At 46.9% G+C, this 19,306-nt stretch overlaps 1 protein-coding gene across 5 annotated transcripts in view; it reads left to right on the top strand.

The window, feature by feature from the left end:
* Positions 1-19,306, top strand: part of STAT2 (signal transducer and activator of transcription 2) — a 144,439-nt gene that overhangs the window by 100,451 nt on the left and 24,682 nt on the right. For all 5 annotated transcript variants that reach the window (XM_056562377.1, XM_056562375.1, XM_056562376.1 and 2 more), the window contains exons 16-18: positions 6,069-6,167; positions 7,272-7,407; positions 11,739-11,788. In XM_056562377.1, coding sequence (XP_056418352.1) covers positions 6,069-6,167; positions 7,272-7,407; positions 11,739-11,788 — 285 coding nt within the window. The remainder of the gene's footprint in view (positions 1-6,068; positions 6,168-7,271; positions 7,408-11,738; positions 11,789-19,306) is intronic.

The raw sequence follows: 19,306 nt of genomic DNA, 5'->3' as shown, positions 1-19,306 counted from the left end.
TGTGGGTTCCGCCTTGGAGCGGTCTTCCCTGTTGGTTTCGCCCAGGGAATCGCGCTCCGTATCCCCTTACCCCCTATTCCTCCGCTCACAAGCGCTTCTCTAGAGCACACCTGGGGTAGTCTCTCTTCCCGCAGGTCTTGCTCCGCTTCCCCGGCTCACCGACAGTGCCCCCTCTCCAGGGGCCGTTCTCCGGGTCATCGTTCTAGGTCCCTGTCCCCTCGTTCTAGGTCTCACTCACCTCAGTCCAAGGCTGCCTCTGCAGATTCCCAGTCCCCAGGGGAAGTAGCGGTTGACGGGTCGGATTACGCCTCAGATCATGAGGACTACTCTGCAAGGTCCGAAATTGTGGAAGGATTGGTGTCAGCCATCAGGGACACTTTTCAGCTGGAGGACCCCAGATCTTCGAATCCTGACGAGGAATTTTAATTTCGCCCCTCTCGGCGTACTCCCAAGGCTTTCAGTTCTCATGCGGAATTTGACACCTTGTTGGAAGCACCCGGGAAGAAAATTTCAGGGAACCAAGAAGGTTCAAGCTTGATTTCCCTTTCCTCAGGACCTAGTTTCCCAATGGACATTGCCACCTACGGTTGATCCTCCGGTCTCCCATCTGTCCAAGTCCACTACTCTGCCTCTTGCAGACGCAGCATCGCTTAAGGATCCTGTGGACAAGAATATGGAGAATTTGTCGAAGTCAGTCGACAGGGTCCTCATTGCTTCCCACCTTTGCTTCCGCTTGGGTGGCCAAGGCGGCTTCGGTTTGGGCTTCACAGCTTCGCCAGAGTATCCTTTCAGGTGCTCCCAGGGAGAAATTGGCGGACATGGCTCACCAGCTCACTCAGGCCAGTGACTTTCTCTGCTCAGCAATCTTGGAGTCCGCTCGCTGTGTGGCCTTTGCTTCGTGTAACTTGGTTGCCATTCGCCGCTCCATGTGGCTGAAGCGTGGGATGCTGATGCTGCTTCAAAAAGCTCACTAACAGAGTTACCTTTCTCCGGTTCCCGGCTCTTTGGAAAACTGCTTGATGAAATTATCGTCGAAGCTACGGGAGTTCTCTGCTACCGCAGAACAAGCCTCGTCGCTCTGACCCCTATTGGAAAGCAACTTCCTTCCGGACATTTGCATCGGGTTGCCCTCCCAAACAGGTACACCCCAGTCTCGGAAAGCCCCCTCTTTCAAGGCATGTCCTTCCTGGAAGTCGGACAACCGCTCCGGCGGTTTCTCTGCCAAGTTAGGTAACCGTAAGCCTTCCTCTTCTTATAGGGGCACCCCCACCCACGTCTTCTTCTTGGGTGGGAGGTCGCCTGTCTCTTCCAGAACATTTGGCTGGCTCAGGTCCAGGACTCTTGGGTACGGGAAGTAATTTCAGGGGGTTATCGGATAGAATTTACCATCCCCAAGAACCGTTTCTTCTGATACCGTCCTCCGCGTTCCCCTTCTTTGGCAGCGGCTTTTCAGGTCACTTTGCGTACACTCCTCTCTCAAAGAGTGATAGTGCCAGTTCCACCAGGGCAGCGTTTTTCAGGGTTCTACTCGAACCTCTTTGTCGTTACCAAGAAGGAGGGCTCTGTTCTCCCCATTCTGGACCTCAAGTTACTCAATGGCCATTTGCGTCTCTGTCACTTTTGAATGGGGTCTCTCTGATCTGTGGTTGCCTCCATTGACCAGGGCGAGTTTCTTTCGTCGGTGGACATCCGGGACGCCTAGCTCCACATCCCTATTTTCCCGGCCCATCAGCATTTTCTTCGCTTCGTGGTTCTGGCGGGCCACTTTCAATTTGTGGTGCTCCCTTTCGGCTTAGCTACAGCTCCCAGGGTCTTCACCAAGGTCATGGCGGCAGTGATTGCCGTCCTTCGGAGCTGTGGGGTCTCAGTTCTCCCCTACCTGGACGACCTTTTAATCAAGGCCACTGTCCCGGTCCCGGTCCCAAAACCTGGAGAGTCTTCACATTACGCTTCAGACCCTGTCCTCTTTTGGCTGGGTGATCAACCGGGAGAAGTCTCACCTGTCCCCTTCCCAGTCTCTGATTTTTCTGGGTCTTCTTTTCGACACAACAGTAGCCCGTGTTCACCTTCCTTTAGACAAATGGTGCTCTCTGCAGCTGGGTGCCCATGTCCTATGACGCCCCTCCCTGGTTCCAATTTGTTTCTGCATGGAGGTCCTGGGCCGGATGGTGGCAGTCCCCTCCAACTGGCCAAGTGGGACAAGTCTCCGTTTTCCCTGGATCGGCGGATCCTTTTGCCTCCGGCTGTTCGGCGGTCCCTTCTTTGGTGGCTCCATTCTCCCCTTCTTCTTCTGGGGAGGTCCTTCCTCCTCCTCCATTGGCAGATCGTCACGACCGATGTGAGTCTCCAGGGCTGGGGAGGTGTGTTTCGGAACCTGACGGTCCAGGGTCGCTGGTCCCCTCAGGAAACCTGCCTTCCCATCAATCTTCTGGAGCTCCGGGCCATCTTTCTATGCCTCCTCCTCCTGGGAGTGTCTCCTTCAGGATCGGCCGGTCCATGTCCAGTCAGACAACGCGACGGTGGTCACATACATCAGTCGCCAAGGTGGCACGCAAAGTCGTTCGGCGATGGAGGAGGTTTCCAGAATTCTCATCTGGGCTGAGGCTCGAGTTCCTGCTCTCTCTGCGATCCACATTCCCGGTGTGGAAAATTGGGAAGCGGACTTTCTCAGCCGATCTTCTGCTGATCCGGGGGAATGGTCTCTCCATCCGGAGGTGTTTATACAGATCTGCAATCTCTGGAGGATCCCGGACGTGGATCTCTTCGCATCTCGCCACATCAAGAGGGTTCCCCGCTTTGTGGCAAAGTCGCAAGACCCTCTGGCTTTGGCGGTGGACGCTCTGGTCATTCCTCAGTCGTCCTTTAGTCTCCCTTGCCTATTTCCGCCCCTTCGTCTCCTGCCCAGGGTTCTGAGGAAACTCAAGGCGGAGGGCATTCCTGCCATTCTAGCGGCTCCAGATTTGCCCAGACGCGCGTGGTACGCCGACGTAATTCGGCTGTTCGACAACTTACCGCCACATCTTCCACTTCTCCCCCGATCTGCTCTCTCAAGGTCCTCTTTGCCACCCCAATTTACTGTTGCTGCATTTGACGGCGTGGCGGTTGAAACCGCGGTGTCGAGAGCGCGGGGGTTTTCCATCAGGGTGATTCGCACCATGCTTCGAGCATGGAAGCCCTCATCCGCCAGGATTTATCACCGCACTTGGAAAGCTTATTTCCGGTGGTGTGAGGCACAGTCCTTTTCCCCAGTTGTGTTTTCTTTTCCGCGCCTTCTTGCTTTTCTCCAATCAGGGTTGGATAAGCATTTGACCCTCAGCTCTCTTATGGGTCGTGTCGGCTCTTTCTATTCTGTTTCAGCGGCAGTTGGCTTCTAATTCTCATTTCTGCACCTTTCTGCAAGGTGTGGCCCATAAGGCGCCACTTTTCAGATCCCCCACTCCTCCGTGGGACCTCAATCTGGTACTTGGGGCCTTGAGGGAGGCTCCGTTGGAACCCCTTCTAGATGCCTCTCTTCGCATCCTTTCGTGGAAGGTCTCCTTTCTCATAGCTATCACTTCCATTCGGAGGGCCTCTGAGTTAGCGTCTCTTTCCTGTCGTTCCCCTCTTTTGATCCTTCATCAGGACAAGGTGGTTTTTCGCCCACCTCCTTCCTTTTTGCCCAAAGTGGTTTCCTCTTTTCATGTGAACGAAGAGATTGTTCTTCCTTCCTTTTGTCCTTCCCCTTCCAATGCTAAGGAACGTTCTCTACACAGCCCGGACGTTGTTCGGGCTGTCCGGATCTATCTTTCGGTCACCTCCTCTTTTCGTCAGGGTGACTCCTTCTTTGTGATTCCTGAGGGTAGCCGCAAGGGGCTTCCAAGGCGACCATTTCGCGGTTATTTTGCTCTGCCATTTCTGAATCGTACCACCGCAAAGGGAAGGTCCCGCCTTTTCGAGTAATGGCGCATTCCACGCGTTCCGTCGGAGCTTCTTGGGCTCTCCGCAATAGGGCTTCGGCTCTGCAAGTCTGTATGGTGGCCACCTGGTCGTTCTTGCACACTTTCACCAAATTGCACACTTCTGATGCCAGTTTGGGGCGCAAGGTGTTGCAAGCGGCAGTGGCTCAGTCCTTTGCCTGATTCTGTGTTGGGTACTTTGCATCCCACCCGGGGACTGCTTTGGTTCGTCCCACGGTTCCGTGTCCCCCAATGGTGTCCGACCAAGAAAAGTAGATTTTTTATGCCTACCGTAAAATCTCTTTCTCTGAGAATCCATTGGGGGACACAGCGCCCACCCATGATTTGTGCACAGGTTTCGTTTGTTTTTTGTCCGAGGGGTGGCTCGGTTTCCTTTTTTGTTTGGTTCCCTTGGACTTCTGCTGGTTTCTTTTTCTGTCAGTTGCCTCCTACGGCTTTGGGACTAAACTGATTAGCTCAGGGTCTGTAGGCGGGGTAATCCTGCCAGGAGGGGCAGACTTTTTTGTATGCCTAATGTCAGCGCCTCCTAGTGGCAAGAGCATATGCCCACGGTTCTGTCTCCCCCCCCAATGGATCCTCCGAGAAAGAGATTTTACGGTAAGTATAAAAAATCTACTTATTTCTCAGTCAAGTGTCAAGAAGATGGGGCTAAGCTGCTCAAGTGCTAAACCCTGGCATTCCTCATTACTTATCCTCACCTCCCAGCCCCTCTTGGACTGATGTACAGGCCTCTATAGGTATGTCAATTAAGGAGGGGCTGGGAGGTGAGTGCGAGCCAGGTAGCATGCCAGTCCATGGCACTTCAGCAGCTTTGGTCCATATCCTTGATACTTTGCTGAGAAAGAGAAAGGTAATTTTAATATGTTCAATGGACCGTAGAGTGGGGAAAAAAGAAAATTGATCCCTCTCTGGTAGCGCCACTTCAGTGGCTTTTTTTCTCTCAACTTGCTTCATTACACTATAACAGGTCCCTTAAATTAGGATACCAGTCAGATTATTGATGGCCAACAACCCAAGATTCTATACGTACCTCTTGTAGGGGCGATATTCATGCACCTAAGGTGTACTCCAGGTGAGAGTCCAGATTTGCAAGGGTCTCACAGGGGCACTGTATTCCCTCAGAATTACACAAGGTGCTGTCCTCTCCTTTTTTTTTTTCTTTTCTTCCATTTTGTAAGTTTAAGCTTTCTTTTATATCCTAAGACACCATTTACACTATGGAGCTTTCTTGGGGAAATCCCATCTAAAATCCACATGCAGCAGCATCCAATTGATTTTGATGGGAGTTCTGCTGCTCCCTTAACACATCTGAAGTTCTGTGACAGAACTTCCAGTGAGAGTTGGATTCCAGCAAAAGATTGAACAGGTTCAGTCTTCCACTAGAATCTGACAGTATCTGCGCTAATGCCCCTCTCCCCAGTGCCATGGAGCAAAAATGGCACAGATTTAATTCCATGCTCAATTTTGTACTGTGAATTTACAGCTATCCAGTGGTGTCTGCAGCTCTTAGCAGCAAATGGTGCTGACAGATTTAATTCACTTAGGACTGTAACACATATAGCATTCTTCTTAAACAATTCTGTGCAGCAAAGCCGTAGTAAAACCAGCCATATACAGTGATCTTCAGTCTTTGGCCTCCCTAGCTTTCGTCTTCAATCTTTGTCTCTGGTTGTCAAAAGTTTGTCAAAAAATCTGCTGGTTAGGGTCCAGGTTCAGATTAGGATACAGGTTTAGGATCATTCAGTGCCTACAGTAGGTTGAGGTACAGAGCCAAAGCAGCCAGCTAGTGCACAACCAGAAAAACCTATTACTGACCAAAAGTGTGCTTAAATGGGCACTGACACTTTAAAAAGCTGTTGATATGTTGTAAAAACATGTCTCAGGTTTTGGTCGGTCAGGGTCTGAACGAGCCGGGAAAAGTGTACACTAAAAAGAGCGTTCTATTTAAAGGTATGCTTTAAATAGTTTGCCCACATTAGTGGGGTGGGGTAAACTAATTTCTATGTTGCTGCTGAGTGATGCTCTCTTTCCTTTATAACATTAAAGTTGTAGTGTTTTTCCTAAAGTCCATGAATCTTTCTATAGTAATGTCTTTTGGCTTATCTGTTATAGGCTACTACTTTACCTTTTGTTGTGATCTCCAACATATCTCAGTTTGTACGAGCAGTGGCATCCATATTGTGGTTCAACCTGCTCAGCACTAACCCCAAGGTAAGACTGAATGTGGATTAGTATGTGTATACTAGTTATACTGTAGCATACAAAAACACTGAAGAATTCTGCCTAAGTGAGTATTGACTCTTTGTTGCTTGGATAGAATTGTTAGGCAGTGTTGAATTTACATGGATTGTCTAAACAGTAGAAGCCTTTCACCTACCCCCTTTAGCTCAAGCTTTGCCTTACTCTTGTTCACCAGAGTGGGAACTGCTCTCTGTTAGCGAGTCTAACAGGCAACTTGTTTTTTTTTTTTTTTTTTTTTTTTTACTATAGCATTACTTTAGTGATGTTAATAGGATTACAGGATTACTGCTACTTTTTTGGGGGAGGAGGTTGTCCGGGCATGCTGGGAGTTGTAGTTTTGCAACATCTGGAGGTCCGCAGGTTGAAGACCACTGGTATTGAAGGTTATACTCGCGTGTCCCTGCCGCTCCGGACCGTCACCGCTGCCCTCGATGTCGCCCTCCATCGCTTTAGCCGCATCCCCGGGGTGTCCCCAACGCTCCGGCAATGCCTCTGCTTCCCTGGCATCCTCGCTCTCCGTCGCCACCATCACGTCGGTACGCACGCCGCTTCTATTGGATGACGGAATGGCGTGATGACGATGATGGAGAGCACCGACGATGCAGGGGATCCCCAAGAGGACGCGCCAGAGCCCCGAGGACTGGTAAGTGATTATCAACGGACCACACGGGGCACCGTAAACGGCTATCCGGTGGCAGCTGAAGCAGTCTGCGCTGCCGGATAGCCGTTTATGCGATGGCCCCGACATACAAAAGCATCGTATGTTGATGCTGCCTTCAACATGCGATGGCCTCTGAGAGTCCATCGTATGTTGAAATGATCATATGTCGGGGCCATTGTAGGTCGGGGGGTCACTGTATAGTAAAGGGGTTTCGAGCTATAAAAATTACAGTATTTCAATCAGATATCTAATCAGTATGCCAATGAAGAATATATGCATTAAAGTGATGCGGTCATAACTACGCCAAACCAAGAGATACATACAGTATGCACTTTAAAATCACAATTGTTAGCCTAAAACCTTAATATTGGGCTTCACTGATTGGTATTTGTGTTTTTTTGTTTTTTTTTTAGGATGTAACTTTTTTCTCCAATCCTCCAGCCGCTCATTGGAGTTTAATAGCAAATGCTCTTAGTTGGCAATTCTCATGCTGCACAAAACGAGGTCTGAATGCAGACCAGCTGCAAATGCTAGGAAAGAAGCTTTGCGGTACAGTTTTTTAGTTTCTTACTCCTTTTATTTTTTGTCCATTTCCTTTGTTTTACAGTGGTGTAGGCATATAGCCTAAAGGGGTGTCTGAATAAAAAAAATAAAAATGTTTGTGCCTGGACTTAAAGGGGTTGTTTAGTTAAGTAAAATAAAATTTATTTAATTTTGTCATGTAATCATAAATATAACTTCCTAAGCAATTAATTAAAAGTAATGCTCCATTGCAGAGCTTTATGAAGCACAAAATGTGCGAAATGCAGGAAAATGAGCCATCCTGCGTCCTTTCTCTTGGCTTTCTTCCCCTAACTGCCTCTGGCCCCCACCACTGGAGACAGTCATGTGACTTTTATGCTGTCTCTGAGTCCATGTAAGCCACGCCTCCCCAAAGCAACTGCACAGAAGAAAGATCTGATAACTCAGGAGGGGGTTTACTAATAGACTTTGACTTTTTGGTAATGCTGGGAGTTTTAGTTTTGCAACAGACCGTGGCACCCATTTTGTGAATCATTGCTATATAGTACAGAAGATGGAAGCAGGATGGAAATGGTTGCTTACTAACGCTCTGAGGGTTGGGGCCAAGGGACTGTGGAAGAAAACGGTAGAGTAATAGATGCAAGGTTAATGTCCTAAGCTGATCTGAGTTGTTTTGTCTCCATTCATTGGATAACCCCTTTAAGGTGGAGGGGAGGGGGAATGAAATAAAAAAATTGCTATACTCACATGCCCTGATACCCTGCAGTGTCTGTCCCACCTAAGCAGCACTTCCTGGCATGCAGGTGCTGGCTCAGTTAATAACGGGCTGTCATGGGTCGCAACAAAAGCAGCCAGCACTGCCAAGCAAGGATTGGGCACTGCTGGAACGGACACAGCCATTATTGGGGGACAGGTAAGTATGATTTTTGTGATTTCTCCCCAGGCACAATGATTTTATTAGTTTGGGCAGCCTCTTTTAAACACAAGAATAAATGCATTATCATTTAACCCCTTAAGGACTGGGGTTTTTTCTGTTTTTGCATTTTCATTTTTTGCTCCTTGCCTTTAAAAAATCATAACGCTTTCAATTTTTCACCTAAAAATCCATATGATTGCTTATTTTTTTGCACCACCAATTCTACTTTGCAATGACATCAGTCATTTTACCCAAAAATCTACGGTGAAACGGAAAGAAAAAATCATTGTGAGACAAAATTGAAAAAAAACCCGCTGTTTTGTAACTTTTGGGGGCTTCCGTTTCTATGCAGTACATTTTTCGGTAAAAATGACACCTTATCTTTATTCTGTAGGTTCATACAATTAAAATGCTACCCTACTTATATAGGTTTGATTTTGTTGTATTTCTGGAAAAAAACAAAACTTCATGCAGGAAAATTAATACGTTTAAAATTGTCATCTTCTGACCCCTATAACTTTTTTATTTTTCCGCGTATGGGGCAGTATGAGGGCTCATTTTTTGCGCCGTGATCTGAAGTTTTTAACGGTACCATTTTTGCATTGATAGGACTTATTGATTTTTTTCATGATATAAAAAGTGACCAAAAATGCACTCTTTTGTACTTTGGAATTTTTTTGCGCATACGCCATTGACTGTGCGGTTTAATTAAGGATATATTTTTATAATTCGGACATTTCCGCACGCGGCGATGCCATATATGTTTATTTTTATTTACACTTTTTTTTTGGTTTTTTTTATGGGAAAAGGGGGGTGATTCAAACTTTTAATAGGGGAGGGGTTAAATGATCTTTATTCACTTTTTTTTTTTTGCAATGTTATAGCTCCCATAGGGACCTATAACACTGCACACACTGATCTTTTACATTGATCACTGGTTTCTCATAGGAAACCAGTGATCAATGATTCTGCCGCTTGACTGCTCATGCCTGGATCTCAGGCACTGAGCAGTCATTTGGCGATCGGACAGCGAGGAGGCAGGTAGAGATCCTCCTGCTGTCCTGTAAGCTGTTCGGGATGCCGCGATTTCGCCGCGGCTATCCCGAACAGCCCACTGAGCTAACCGGCAGGCCCCCTGAAGAAGGAGACAAAACAGCTGTAGGGGTTGTGGTGGTCTAAGCGGTGCAGTCCCACATGGGTAAGATTTATTTCTATTGATTTCTTTATGGCAATGTTTTGAGACTATCACTTAGTGAGTTGAAGGTCATAATTTAGTGGACGCTCTGGGCATCTTAGCTGAGGCTAGGTCCATGAGGCAGTTTACATTTCAAGCATCTTACAGCAGCACAGGCACTTTACATGAATTGTTCGTATATATGATTACATGATATTACTGCACTTCTTACCCCCATTTATTTTGTTGGGTACCTTTTGCCTTTTTAATATAGTGCATGTTATGTAGTGTACAATATGTAATTTCAATACATTTGTTATATTTTGGTAATCCAATTCTAGTTCAGTGTGTTTTTCGCAGTGTATTATTTTAATCAGGCTGTATAAGCCCACTGCCCACTTGAAGATGGCCTTTTTTATGTGGTCCCTACTCCGTTAGGTGCAGCATTGCACAATTCACATTGAATGCAAGGAAAACAACCCAGCAGCCTATGGGTATGTACTTAATCTGCTGCAGATTTTATGCTTTAGATTATATGTTGTGGATTTAAGACATTTATTTTGATAAAATCCGCAGTGGATTAAGTATACTTTCCTGTACCTTAACAAAACTTCTGCTGCAAACTAAGCCATCTTGTTTCTGGGCCACATGGCCACCACAGGCACAAGAGGCCACCAAACAGAATCACTAATAAGTGAACGCGTGGAAAAAAGCTCTCCTTTCCATTTGGATTTTCCCTTTTTATTCAGTTTTTTGCTAACTGAAAATTCCTATGCCAAGTGCATGAGGGGGACAGAGGATGTAAATACATCAAATAATTTAGAAAAAAGGCATAGGCCGCAGATAATTTTTTTTACAGTAATCTTTTGCATTTTATTTGATAAAAGGATGATGTTATTAAAATAGAAATGTAATGTTACACAGAACTGATTAAAGTCATGTACCTAGCCATGGCAAATTCTTTAGCGGGAAATCCACTCTTTGCTATGTACAGACAGTGCCCATTTTTAACCCGGGGAGGAAGTGTGGTGGATCGTCTCTATTGTGGTTCGTTGGAGAACCATTTTCATGATATTTCACGAGTTGTGTCGGTCTTTACACACTCTTTGCTATATGGGGAATCTCACTTTGTCATCCCTATTCTCTTATAGTCTACATGACAGTCAGATGTTTTGTAAGTGTTTTAGTATTACAGTAGTATAAGCTTTTTAGGTGAAAGTGGCATCTCCCTTAAAGGGGTTATCCAGCATAAGGTGATTTTAGTACGTACCTGGCAGACAGTAATGGACATGCTTAGGAAGGATCTGTGCTTGTCTTGGGCTAAATGGCTATGTCATGAGATTACCATAATACTGTGGCTAGCTTTTTGTGAACTTGTATTTTCTGTTTGACTTTTCTTTTTTTGACTACAAATCCCCCAATTCCATTTTCCTCCCTCCCACACATCAGCCACCCCACCCATTGAGACATAAATGAGCTGCATCCATCAAAAGACCTGTGGTTTTCAATCTGGGTGCCTACAGCTGTTGCAGATTGATATCTCTCTCCTACCAAGCGTTCTCTCCACTCATTGAAGCAGACAGTCTCCCTGTCATCAGCTGACTAGTAAGTCAGGTCTTGGCCGCATTGCAAGCTGGGAAAAATCTGAAACAACAGTCATTTTGTATGCTGGTAAAAATAAATATCGGGGTACAGACACTATATTATGAACTACACTAACTTTACAGCCCCTGTAACATAGTCAAATAAAAAAAAATCCTGGAATACCCTTTTAAATCCTAGTAGCCCTTTGTTGTCTTTTCCTTCCATGGCTGCAGATTTTGTAAATGTCCGGAAGTCACCAAATGATCAGTCTAATTTAAAACTGTAGAAACAAATGGGGAAGGTTGGGGTGCAGCTAAAGTTCCTCACTGACCTATAGAAAAACCTCTGTATACAGCTCTTACATTACGCTAGGTGAGCCCACCCAACAGGGGGAAAAAATTATATCTATAGAAACCTAGACTATACATGTTAGACTCATTTGTGGCTGCACTACATGTAAAAACATTACTTTGTAAATGTGAGCAACGCCTGTTATTGGTATGGATGCATGTGACTTGATATTATGCTTTTAACTGTAATATGGTATTAACAAAAATATGTTAGGACATTTATAGTGTAAATGCATTTATTCAGCAATTTTCTGTTTTTGCTTTAGTAATTTCTCATGTTAAGTCTTTGTCTTAAGAAATGTTCTTTAACATTGTGTATTTTATGGTTTTCAAGGGTCAATACCAAATGAAGACAGCGTTGTGACCTGGCGTCAGTTTTCAAAGGTAAAAATAAAGTAGTAGTAAATAAATATGTACACAGGTAGAGCATAGTCGTCTATGCGTTTCGGGCAATAGTGCCCTTAGACTAAGGGCACTACTGCTTGAAACGTGTAGGCGACTACACTCTGCCTAAGTACATATTTATTTTTCAATAAAGCCTGATTTTTTTACCTGCTACTGTGGTGCTGGACGTGATCCTATTTTGCTATTGTCTGTGTGGAGGGGTACGCTACCCGCCAGTCCAGGCACAGGAGCAGAGGAGAGGAGTGAAGCGATCCATAAAGTATATCAATTTCTCACAAAGAGGTACACTACCCAAAAGAAGCCTCAGAGAGCCTTTTTTATGGGGCATTGGTGGAAGCACTTTTTCTATCCTGTTATGGCAGAAACTCAGTGTCTAATGACACCACACCTGTGACCATTTACATAACTGCATGCCAAGTTTTGCAGCAAAATCCAAAGTTTCTATCTGGGTGCATATTGTTTTTTGTCAATAAGTGTATATGTATAGCAGTGTTTTATAATGTATGGCAGTGTTTTATCTTAGTGATCAGGCAATTCTATGATTAAGTCTCCCATAGAAGTTCTAGACTATAGGTTCCTATGCTCTATCTGGCTGCTGTAAAGCAAATCTCTGAACTGCTGTTAACAGTTGATGGACAGCTCAGGCAAGAGGGCTGCCCCAAAAACATGTACAAATAGAGAATCTAAAAACAATTACCATCAGAAAATGAAAAATAAATACATAAAAAGGGAATGTTTGAATATTTTGGTCTGATAAAATATCTAGGTGATACATTCCCTTTAAAATGGTCTTCCCTTTGTCTGGGTTTGCCTGTTTAACTATAATGAAAAATCCACTACCACTACCAGTGCAAAATGTAAATGGCGCAACAGACAGGAATAAGGAGAAGGAAAATGGATACTGTGGAATTTTTGGATACTTCTGTATTTTGCTGAAAAATTCCTTAAGTTGCTGTATTGAATAGTTCTACTTACAGGCATTGTGTGGCCAGTCCTTTACTATAAATGGGTTGAGGTTAAAGGGGTACTCCGGTGGAAAACTTTTTTTTTTTTTTTTAAATCAACTGATGCCAGAAAGTTAAACAGATTTGTAAATTACTTCTATTAAAAAATCTTAATCCGTCCAGTACTTATTAGCGGCTGTATACTACAGAGGAAATTATTTTCTTTTTGGATTTCTTTTCTGTCACGACCACAGTGCTCTCTGCTGATACCTTTGTCCATGTCAGGAACTGTCCGGAGCAGGAGAAAATCCCCATAGCAAACATATGCTGCTCTGGACAGTTCCTAAAATGGACAGAGGTGTCATCAGAGAGCACTGTGGTCGTGAGAGAAAAGAAATCCCAAAAGAAAAGAATTTCCTCTGTAGTATACAGCCGCTAATAAGTACTGGAAGGATTAAGAATTTTTAATACAATTCTGGTACCAGTTGATTTAAAAAAAATAAAAGTTTCTCAGTCGCTTTTCATTGGGGGCGACCTATACTGATGGGTATATGCTCTTGACATTAGGAGGCGCTGACACTAGGAAAAAAAGTCTGCCCCTTCCTGGCAGGATATACCCGCCCACCTGCAGTGAGGTAATCAGTTTTAGCTAGTGTCATTAGGAGGCAAAACACAGGTCTGGTGCTCTCCAGACGTGGTCTTTTTTTTTAATTATTTTCTATTAAGGGCTGTTTAGTTAGGTTCTTTACTCCCTTTTGTTTCCCTTTTTCAGGTGGGGGTTCAGGAGCATGACACTACCTGTTCCCCCATATGCGATGAAGGGGCACAGACATAGAGTACTATATGTACTGTTAACCCCTTCTCGCCAATGGCCAGTGCCAGGAGGTTGTACCCTGGGTCCGGGTCCCCCCCTGTGCCCAGCTCTTCAGCCGCCATTACATGTGGCTGTACTGGGCTCGACCCCTCATGGCCTCAGGCGCCTTCCTGGAGGGGGCAGTCCGGTGGACCTGCCCCCTCCCTTTTCGGGTCCCACAGGTATTGTGGCAAGGCACACTGCCCTGGCCACGTTTTCCTCTCTATCGGCCAGAGACTCTATCCTGCTGCCCCAGTTTGTCTTCTGGGGCAGCGGGTCTCCGGTCCAACGTGGCAGTCCGCTTCCCTAGTGTGGGGGCGTAACCAGCCCGCTTGCTACCTTTTTTGTGCGGCCAGGCGCTGTGTCCTGGTCGTGTTCTTTATTAGGCTGACCGGAGACCTACAGCTGCAGGCAGTGGGTCTCCGGTCCCACGTGGCTGCTTGTTTCCTCGGTGCGGCCACACCAGCCTGCTCACTACTATCTTGCTGCGGCCAGGCGCAATGTCCTGACCGAGTTCTTTATAGGCTGACCTCAGTGCAGGCACCAGCCCGCTTACTGCTCCAGTCCCATGCGGCTGGTGCTTCCCTGATGAGGGAGGAATCGGCCGCGCCCTTAAACCAGTCCCCCGACCCTGTTACTTTAAACGGCCGCAGATCTCATCTTTCTACAAGTTCCCTGGCTTCACCCCCCCCCCCCGTGCTCCTTACTGTATGAGGCCGGTTCCGGGGGCGGTGTTCTTCCAGCGTGCCCTTCCTGCTCGGAGGGCTGCACTATCTGTCAAAGTTATAAATAAATTAAAACAAACGCTTGTCTCTCAGACCATTTAGTGGTGTTTGGCCCTCTTGTGGCCATCAATTATATTGCACCCTGGATTTTTTCATTGTTGTGGGCTCCCCCTTGTGGCAACCAAGCGCTATTACAGCCTTGGTCTGTCACATCTGTTTTTATCAGTTTAAAACAGTGGTCCCTCAACATACGATGGTAATTCGTTCCAAACGACCCATCGTTTGTCGAATCCATCGTATGTTGAGGGATCCGTGCAATGTAAAGTATAGGCATCTGTACTCACCTGTCCCTGTCGCTCCGGACCAGGTCCTCACCGCTCCCGCTGCTGTCCCAGGGGCTCCCGATGCTGTCCCGCTGCTCCGGTGTCTTCTTCGCGATCCTCCGGTGTCTTGCGCATCTTCTGCAGGGTCCGGGCCTCGCTTTCCGGTGACGTTATTACGCTGCTGCGCCGGCGCGGCGTGCGTAGTGACGTAGTAACGACGCCGAAAAGCGAGGCCCGGACCCTGGAGAAGATGCGCAAGACACCGTAGGATCGCGAAGTGGACCCGAAGCATCGGGAATAGGTAAGTGAACCTGCTGGGGCACATTACACTGCTATCCGACAGCAGCTTAAGCATTTTGCGCTGTCGGATAGCAGTTAATGCGATGGCCCGACATATAAAAGCATCGTATGTCTATGCTGACATCGACATACGATGGCCTCTGAGAGGCCATCGTATGTCGATTTTATCATATGTCGGGGCCATCGTAGGTCGGGGGGTTACTGTATCTGAAGGGTCCCTTTTCTTGGGACGGTATTGGGGGACGCTTTATTCCTTACAGTTGCCCTGTACATTGTCAGTTGACGGATGCCTCTGGTGTATCTATTTTCTGCACGATCCCTTGGAAATTGTCAGGGATATATTCGGTGACTGTTCTCCCCTAACACTAAGTGTCATGCTGTGCCCGTCGCGCTCACGACCGAATTCCAGTCCCTCCCTACCGAGGCAAGACATTGGTTGGGTGCCCTTGCAAGAGTTTTTTGCATTCCTGGCGGATGCTAAGGAAGCTCTGTCAGGTCCGCCGGTCACCCATCAAGGGGGTGTTGTGGCATGTCATACAATATGATTCCCTCCTCCACAGGCTGCCGCATCCACGGCTAGTACTCACGTCTAGAGCGAGGTCTCGGATTAGTCCTGATGTCGATATGTCTGACAGTAGTCTTTTTTTTTTTTTTTAAATCAGATAGTTTTTATTGAATTTTTACACAATTTTTTTTTAACATACAAACAATTCACACCCAAGAAACCCCAAATCCCCACCCACCCACCCCACCCACCATACCCTAGGTTCTCTATGCAGATTAATGCCATAGACAGTCTTAATAAGATTTATCACATCAGTCCAATAGGAATTGAAGACAGGGCACGCCCACATCCTATGTAGGAGATGAGCCTCCAGCTCACCACACCGAGGGCAGGCAGAGTCGGACCGAACACCAATGTTATGTAAGAACAGTGGGGTCTTATACACCCTATGCAGAAAGAACAGCTGTGATAGTCTATTAGACTCTGACAGAGACAATGACGGGGTAAGAGACAAAACTATAGACCATTCCTCGTCACTCAATCCACCAAGGTCTCTCTCCCACTTAGCTCGGACTGTTAAGGGAAAACGTTCATGATAAAAACTTAAAAGCTCACTATATAGCCAAGAAATAACTTCCGCAGACTCCCTTTTCATAACTACTGATTCCAGGACCCTGTTAGTTTGTACCACCAACACCTACATCCGATTCTGGGAATCATACACATGACGGAGTTGCAGGTAACGATAAAAGGATGAGCGGAGAAGAGCGAACTCCTCCTGCAGGTCATCAAAAGTACAGACCACCCCCTGTACAACTAATTGCCCTACTTCACACAATCCTTTCCTCTCCCAAAAACCAGCATCCACAAAAGAATAAAAAGCAGGCAAGCCCGGGTTATGCCACAGCGGTGTTCACGATAGAAAACTCATAAGACCCAATCATTTGCGCGCATGGCCCCAGAGCTTGCAAAGGAGCTGGGTAGTGGGAGAAGAATCCGGAGGTCTGGTCAGGGCTCCAATCTCCAAAATATGTAATGGCACTCTCCCTCCATGCTTGGCCATAAATAAACGACCCGTAGGACCTAGTAATGACAACTTTGCCCACCCTCTAACCTGATGCAATTGCGAGGCGAGATAATACAACCAGGGATTAGGCAATGCCAACCCACCCGAAGTTTTACCCCTTTGGAAGGTCTCAAGTTTGATCCTAGCAGTCGCCCCCCCACACACCAATTGTCTAAAAAGTCATTGTATTCTATAGAAGTAAGTCATTGGGATCCACACCGGTGAGTTCTGCAGCACATACAATAACTGCGGCATGAGAACCATTTTTATTAGATTAGTCCGGCCAACCACTGAGATCGGCAGCTTACACCAGACAGCTACCTTCTGAGAACTCTTGTCCAGCAGGGGTATCCGGTTCCGGGGTATAAAGTCATGCAAAAAGGGTGTGATGTTAATACCTAAGTATTTAAATTCCTTTACCACCTGAATGTTAGAGAGAGCTATCTGAGGGATACTAGGCATAGGATCTAAGGGCAGCAGGACCGACTTATCCCAATTAATGAGCAGGCCAGAGTAAGCACCAAACTCGGTTATAATAGACATAGCAGGGGCCAGAGACCTAGCGGTATCGCCCAAAAATAATAACATGTCATCTGCATAGAGCGCTACTCTCTCATCCATAGAGCCATAACGGAATCCAATGATATCTGGTGAGGATCTCAGGAGACAAGCCAGCGGTTCTATAGCTAGCGCAAAGAGTAAAGGCGACAGGGGACACCCCTGCCGCGTTCCTCTCCGCAACTCAAATGATGGGGACAGCCGTCCATTAACCCGCAGATGGGCACTGATAGAGGAGTTGAACATAAGAAAGAAACCTGGGTCCAAACCCCATAGCCCCCAGCTCCTTCCACAGATAGTTCCATTCAACGCTATCAAATGCTTTGGCAGCGTCCAATGAAAAAATCGATCTAGCCCCTCACCCTCCTGAGTCATCTGCAGATTAAGATACTCTCCTAATATTATCTACCGTAGATTTACCCGGCATAAAGCCAGTCTGATCCCCATGGACTAAAGACAATACAACTTTAACTAGTCTGTTAGCAAGTACTCGGGCCAGCAACTTCACATCGGCACACAGTAAAGAGATCGGTCTGTAAGAACCTGCACACAATGGGTCCTTTCCTGGTTTAGGTAAGAGTACTACAATGGCCTCCATCATGGATTGAGGCAAAGAGCCTTCCAAAGCCGCTGACCCGACCACTCGCAACAGCTGGGGCTGGAGTATATCTGAGAATGTTTTATACACTTCACTCGGAAGGCCATCCGGGCCCGGGGCTTTTTCATTAGCAGCATCTTTCAGAGCTAGTTCCAATTCTTCCAGAGAGATGGGAGAGTCCAGCTCGTCCCTCTGCTCCGAAGAAAGGGAAGGAAGTGATGCCCTACCAAAATACCGCCAAGGCCTCCTCAGTACAAGAGGTCTTGGTAGAATAAGCATCCTTATAAAAGTCTACCATTACACCCAAGATCTCACCGTCCTCCGTGACCTCTCTCCCCCGACCATCCCTCAAACAGCCAATATATGCAACCCCCTGCTGGGCTTGAGCAATGGGAGCTAATAATTTACCCCTACCCTCCCCACACTCAAAGTAGCGCTGCCTGGTAAAAAAAACTCTTATGTTCAGCCGCCTCCTCCAAGTATTGAGTATAGGCACCCTGCGCCCTTAGCCACACTTCCTCCGCGCCAGGGGTAGGGTGCAGAACATATCTAGATTCAGCTTCAGTGACGGACAATCTCAACTTCTCACCCCGCTCCCTGGTGAAGGACTTATGCCTATTTATGTCCCGAATAAACAAGCCACGCAGGAACGCCTTTAGAGAGTCCCAGACCATGGAGACCGAAGCCAATCCTTTTTTAAGAGCAATAAAGTCTCTAAGTTCCGCACCGACAATGTCAGCAGTAGTCAGCAAAGTGAGCCAGAACGGGTTCAGTCTCCACAGAGGGCGCACCCCTCCAGCGCCCCCCGCTAAATCAATCCGTAAACGGATTGGAGAGTGGTCCGACAACCCCCTGGCCAAGTATTCAACCTCTCATGCAGCCTCGGCACTCTCCTCTGTTGTAGGAGTTTATGCTATCTTGTATGGCTCAGCGACAGCCGGTCTAGTACCATCTGTTGTTTGGGTCCTGCCCTTGCTCTCCTCCTTCCTCGGTGTTATTTCCCTGGAGGGATATGTTCCTCCTTCCCTTTGTCGGTGTCAGCTGCGCTACACTGACACTACAATCTTCTGGAGTTACCTTCCCTTTTGTTCCCCCTCCATTCCCATCCTGACAGGATGTTGCTTCGGTCCGCTCAGACCACTGGGTTCCATGTTTGGTCAGTCTTTTTGGCTTGGACACTATCCTAGTATGCTGTGGCATGCCTTCTTTTCTAGGTCGGCCCTTCTGGTTTTTTGGGCCTTAGTGATGGTTGTGGTCTTGGGCAGGTTAGCTCTCCTGCCTCAACTTCTCCGCGATTCCATTGTGGGGCAGTCTTTCTGTACCGCACTTCTTCTTGTCTAGACATAGCAATTTGTCACCCGGAGCGTTTCGCAGATGTTGGGTTTACTTACTCTACAGGTGTACTCGGGAACCTCCATTTCCCATGTCGGCTGCTCCAGTGTTCTGGGATGCTCCTTTTGGCTGTTTATTCTTACATGTACATCTTCCAGGTGTCCCAGGTACCTCCAGTTCCCATGTTGGTCGCTCCGGTGTTCCAGGATGCTCCTTTTCATGGCATTCTGCTCCCTTTTTGGCCTTATTCCTTTCGTCTCCTCCTTCGAGGTCCATGTACTTCCGAGGCGGTG

This window comes from Hyla sarda, chromosome 2 (assembly GCF_029499605.1).
Source record: "Hyla sarda isolate aHylSar1 chromosome 2, aHylSar1.hap1, whole genome shotgun sequence".
NCBI classification, from domain to species: domain Eukaryota; kingdom Metazoa; phylum Chordata; class Amphibia; order Anura; family Hylidae; genus Hyla; species Hyla sarda.
This window is presented reverse-complemented; position numbering and strand designations above follow the sequence as displayed.